At 34.7% G+C, this 6,314-nt stretch overlaps 1 protein-coding gene across 1 annotated transcript in view; it reads left to right on the plus strand.

The window, feature by feature from the left end:
* The window catches only part of LOC121318451 (fatty acyl-CoA reductase 1-like), a 75,193-nt gene extending 68,960 nt beyond the window's left edge, over positions 1-6,233 (plus strand). Inside the window, exons 11-12 of the mRNA XM_041255142.1 lie at positions 1,417-1,544; positions 2,525-6,233. Of these exons, the coding sequence (XP_041111076.1) occupies positions 1,417-1,544; positions 2,525-2,687 (291 nt within the window). The 3' untranslated portion in view covers positions 2,688-6,233. The remainder of the gene's footprint in view (positions 1-1,416; positions 1,545-2,524) is intronic.
* The last annotated feature ends 81 nt before the right edge of the window (positions 6,234-6,314 follow it).

The following is a 6,314-nucleotide window of genomic DNA, read 5'->3' on the forward strand; positions in this document are numbered from 1 at the left end:
GGCCACTCTGTCCTACTAACTGCTCTTTCTGCTTCCTCTGCCCTATCCTTATATACCCATCTCACTCCCCATGAAATAATTATTGGTTAAAAAAATGGAAAAACTCTGTTAACTATTTTTAAAGCCTTTCCTTAGCCTTACCTTAAGGCATGTGAGATGCATGTCTGTATATTAAAAATGGATCGGAGAGTTCCTTTAATGTGAAAAATACATAAATACAGTATTTATGTATTTTAAAAAAAAAAACTGATGATTTTTGGTGGGAACAGTAAAAATAGCACTGAGGAAGCTTCACCTCCTCTATTGTAAAATGATTAACTATTATTTCATAAACTAATAAAGATCCAGTATCATAGTTTAAACTTTATAGTGTTGTACATGCATTATTTTTCAATTATAAACAGTTTTACCTTACCTCAAAATGTCTTTGTGCTGCGGTTTCCCAAATTTGCGAGCGACCCGTCTTCTTTTTTTGTTGCCTGAGCAAATCCTTCCTGAATTTTCGATTTACATCCCGGAAATAAAGCTATCAAAGTACAACTTAAAATAACTTGCTTAAAAAAAAAAAAAAAAAACTGCAGGAAGAAAGATTTACCTGCTCATCACAGTAATGTATCATTCAAATACTGCCACTTTGTGGATGAGAACAACACTTGGGTTAGCTGGTAAGTTCTTAGAGTCATGTTTGTTATAAATATTTGCAAATTATTTAAGAGGTGCATTTTCAATTCCAGTGGATAAATATATGCAAAATAAAATGTAAAAAGTAATGTCTAGTCTATACAACAGTTATTATAATGCTGTAGCAATAATAATAATAATAATAATAATAATAATAATAATAATAATAAATAACAATTTTATGATATTATGATAATGGTTTATTTTATAATAGTTTTTTTTTTTTTTTTTTTTTTTCTATTATTACAGTAACATTACCATAGAATGAATGAATGAATAACTAGCCAATGCAAAATGCCAGAATGAGAGATCGGAATGACAGTGTTGTTGGAACAGGGCACGAGGTGACAATCGAGCACTGGTTCTGACCTACGCTCACAACTAGAGGCATCTTGGTATTTCATTTACTGTATACAGCTATGTCGCAGTAGCAGAACATTAAAAAACATCATTTTAATGGTGTCTAAAATACAAAAATGAAACATGTCTGAAACTTGGTCAGGCATGGTGTAAATCTGTTTCTGCCTTCTACATTCATTAATGTGGGACAATGTTCTTACAAGAATTTGAGAAGCAAATGTAATCATCAATGTAGTACAGCAGACGTACCTTGGGAGCTTTGCTGCCATCTAATGTACAACTTTGTGTACACTTTTCCTTAATAATTTAAGCTCTTTCATTGCCACACTTCAATTATTTATATTTGTATTTATGTTTTTTATTGTAATGTTGCAGATCTTTAATTTTGACGTGCATCAGCTCCACTGGCCAGAATACATTGAGAACTATTGTATCGGGACTAAGAAATATGTTCTGAACGAGGACATGTCTGGGCTTCCAGCTGCAAGGCAACATCTAAAGAAGTAAGCGCAATTCCTCTATCCTGAGATTGTAATTTTAAACCAAATATCTGGCACTGTGTAGTATATGAATTAAGGGCTAAAGTGGTGGTGGCACCCTCCCAAATGCACTGCTGATTTGTACTTTAGAAATTCATTTTTTTAAATCTTGTGGCACATCAACAGTGCATGTATGGCAAGGGATTTCTGTTTGCTGAAGGGGCAAACAAATGCATCCTTAAGCAGTAAAAAAAAAACATTAGCAGTGAAATGTACTTTTTACAGCCAGGCATTTGGTACTGATCCTCAAAATATCACAGCGAAGCACTAGTGTTTGGAAAGCTGATATCTGCTGTACAAATCATTCGTGTTTAGAAAGGAACATTTCTGTACCCTGTACTCTTTACACATTTGAAAGAAAAGTAACTTTGTAATAAACAAAAACTGAATTTCGCATATGCCATTCACTTCCCATGTTCTCTGCACTCCCATTTTTTTTTTTTAATAAAACCACAGTAAATGACGACATATCTTGTTACAAGAACCACAATAAATAATCAACCTTAAATAGTCCAACATTTGATCAGCCACTGGCTACTACTCTTCTATCAATGGGCCTGTAAACATTGAAACATCTTGAATCCTGTTAATTAGGAATGTCCAAATTGAACAGTTGTGGGACATGCTGCTTGCTGCCGTTACACCCTGTCCAGCAAAGACATGGTACATAAAGGAGCTTGTAGATGTACTGTCCCATAATGCATCTCTAAATTTATATTTACTGTGTTTTTGGATGATGTCTCAATTTGCTTTGGGTAAGTTTTCGTTTTTTCGTCTTCACACAATTTAACTGTACATTGTCTAGTGATACATTTTATGTATTACAGTTAGTACAAGAAATGACTGGGCACCGCTCACTCTTGTAACTCCCAACTTCGAGGTAACTCTACCCAAGTCACTATTGTCTTTTCATTTTAGTTTCATTTTTTTTTTTTTGTTTCTAGGTTGAGGAACATCCGCTATGCCTTCAATACCATCTTTCTGGTGTTCATCTGGCGCATTTTTATTGCCAGGTCTCAGATGGCTCGGAACATCTGGTATTTTGTAGTCAGCCTCTGCTACAAATTCCTGTCTTATTTTAGGGCATCCAGCACCCTCCAGCATTGAACCAGAAAACCCACAAACCGGCATTTGTTCCTACACAAACCCAGCTAGCGCTGCTGGTTTCTCACTTCACTTGACTTTCTTCATTTTAATCCAAAAGGTCGAAAGATAAAGAAATAAAGAAATGTTTGTCGGCTACATTTGACGGGGCAGCGTTCCTTTTGAACCATAAGTACCCTGGAATTCTTTTTTCAACACATGATAAACTTCCACTTTTTTTATACTCATTCTTTCTTCTACAGTTTTTATTTTGAAGATATATGCAACAAATCCAATTGTGTGATCAACAATGTGTATGTCTGTATTGACTTTTTTCTGTAATTGCCTGGATGTGGTAAAGTAAAATGGGACCCTTTACAGTTTCTTCAAATGTATGCTTAGCTGTGCCCGGTGCAATACCTTTTACTTGAGAGGTTTGCATTGCTGCACCAGTAAAGTCAAACAGTGTTATTCTATCTCTGCTGGTTTTACTATGAAGCCATTAAAAATGGCTGATTAAATCAGTCAACTTTGGGCAGCACTAATATATGTGTAGAAAGCAAAGTGTGTTGTTTTTTAAAGCAGTCTACAGAATCTTAAGATTCACCTTTGAATTATCAGTATACTCTCCACAGCACATAAATATTTCTACTGGTTGTTTCATTAGACAGCAATGTACAAATAGTAGTAATATTTAAAGGAATACGTGCAAATATTATAACTAAGTCGGTATTCCTGCAGTACCAAAAAAAAAAAGTATTTTCTTTATATGGAAAGCTAGCTGTTGGAGGATTCTCAGACATCAGGATTTCAAGCTCATAATTATGAGCATCTGAATATAAACAGACTGGTACGAGTCAAAATGAAGGCACTTTTTTTTTTTTAAATACGATTTTTTTTTTGTTGCAAATAATAAACATGGTTGCAGTGCCAAGTTCATTCACATTTCCCCTTCACTATTCTTGGTTGTTTTTATTGTACAGGCCTGGTGAGCAAACACATTTAAGAGCTTGGGCAATCAGATTGACAGTAAGAGGGATATACACAAGCCACCCACAAGCACACTGTAGACACAACGGCCATGAGAAACATGATACTAGATAATGATTTCTTATCTGGGTGTGTGACAGGACAGCATCATTGGCCAGGCTGTTGGGTCCAAGAAGGGAGACTGAGACACAGAAAGCTTGCAGTTTCAATGTGCTGTTTAATGAACAAAATTAAAATGGTACAAACACTTAACAAAACACTCTTGACAAAATAAAAAGTCACAAGGGCCAAAACAAAAGGTTCTACAAAACGAAAATGTAAACAAAGTACAGCACAGCATGGAACACAAAAATACGCACCTCCACCTCGAACACCAACATCAATCCTATTCAGTCTTTACAAAACCAGTGATTACCCTATTTATACACCTGTGGCTGGAGTTTTAATAATTTATTCAATTCCTGGCTCCAGCCACATTCTTTCAGACCAGGCAACATTTACAAGCCACCAAACCAAGTCAAATGTAGCCTAAAGAGTTATTGTACTGTACAGTATCTGGAAAACAATGGCTGCAAGTACACACATAGAAGGTTGGCTGTGTACCAGCTTGTAGTTTTATTATGTGGTGCCATTAGTGACATAAACCAAGGGAACAGAGTTTAAAAAGTGGATCCTTACAAAAAGAGCCCCATAGATTAAACCAAGCGCTAAACCAAACCGGGAGGGGGTTGTTCAGTCGAGGATCTAAAGCAATAAAATATATATACCAGGTGCTACTTGTTCAAAGTGTGTTGGAACTTCACAGATTTGATCCTGGATGCCAAGTAGTAGAAATTCTTGTACCTTAGTCTCTCCCAGGTGTAAGTGGAGACAGGGCTTCCCAAACTTTCTTGACTCTCGAGGCCACCCCGTGACATTAGGCATCCTGACTGAGGACCCTCTCTGAACTTTTGATATATTTACTAAGATAGGTTGTTCATTTGTATCGGTAAAAGTACTACAGCTTTCAATACTGTGCGACTGCAAGTGCAATAGAACCTTGCCTGTAAAAGGTAACCATGAGCGGTATGATTTATTTTATTAATGTAGGGAGAAGAAAATGCATCAAGAACTTCTACCATGAAATCACAGTATATTGGTACAAATCCTGTATTCATTTATTTGTATTTAATTAACAAAAATTATAATTACAAAGTACATCACTATAATAGCCTTTTTTTTTCTCCTTACGATCACTCCATTACTGTTGGCTTGGACATAAGCTGACGTCAGTGTTACATTCAAAATAACCCCAAGCACCTAACAACAGAGTTCATGTAAATTAATTGGTCCCTGGTCTGGGGAACATTGCTTTGTCAGGGTCATTTGGGAAAGGACATTTTTGATTGTGCTATGATCCCCAGCTTGGAACCAGTACTCAACAAAAAATGAACAAGTACTGTGTACGTAACAAATAGGGCCTTAAAATCTGTCGATACCGTATGTTCTGTAATAATATGTCTGTTTAAAAGCATCATGAAAGGTGGATAGACAAAAGGTATTTGTATTTGAAATAACTTACCAAGATAGTTCTAATGTGGCAGTCATCTCTTGTCAGTATATTAACATGTAGGGACATCTTCAAATTTTACAAAGCCCAGTCTCGAAACAGAAAGATTTTCAAAACACAAAAAAACATTCCCCAATGTGGTAAAGAAGACATTGTCTGTCAGTTTAATTTATTTTAAATTCAAACCACTTCAGTGTTTGCAAAAGGTGACATGCATACACACTCACACACATATATATTAGAAAGAAAAAAAAATCTGTGCACTGCAATGCTTAACCCCAATGAGGTGCTGACCATATAAGGTCATTGTATATTAAAACAAAAAAAGTCTGTTTGGGCTTACACTCACTTCTCAAATCGATCCACCAACCTTGGTTTATAGATTGAAGTCCAAAAGACCAAATGGTCGCACACTCAAAATCGGGACAAGATGTACTGTAGTCTTTTAAGAAAGATTTTCTGCACTTTATTAGTTAAAACATGTTTTTTACTAAACCGAGAAAACAAACAAAAAGATAGCTGACGACACAACTGGTCTCCGTCAGGTTTACAATAACTTCAGTTACAGCTGTAGCTACTTATATACATATACTAATTCAATTAAATAATTCAATTATAATCAAGTCATATAGTAATTTAGACATGTCTACATTGTGCAATTTCCATTAGTTCTTAACAATTGAGACTTTAAACTGTAATCACTTATACATACATGATCAATTAAATAATTTAACTAAAATGTATAGCTATAAAGTTATTTGGCACTGTACATAATTATCCACATTGTATAATTGACATACTTACTAAAAACAACATGGTTAATCTACTTCTTATTAATAATGCAAAATTATAATACAACTTTCTACTTCAGCAGATAGAGGGTGCAATCAACTTATTCAGAGATATTGGTTCAAACCCAATGTTTCATTTTGTCCATTGTTCCAGTTTTTTTGTGTACAAATCCAAAATGATTCTCTTAACTGTTTAATTACATTACCACCTCTATTAAGGAGCTGAAACTTTTCAATCACTACAAATATATATATATATATATAGATATATATATATACTTGCGAACTATATATATATATATATATATATATATATATATA

This window comes from Polyodon spathula, chromosome 7 (genome assembly GCF_017654505.1).
Source record: "Polyodon spathula isolate WHYD16114869_AA chromosome 7, ASM1765450v1, whole genome shotgun sequence".
Lineage (NCBI taxonomy): Eukaryota > Metazoa > Chordata > Actinopteri > Acipenseriformes > Polyodontidae > Polyodon > Polyodon spathula.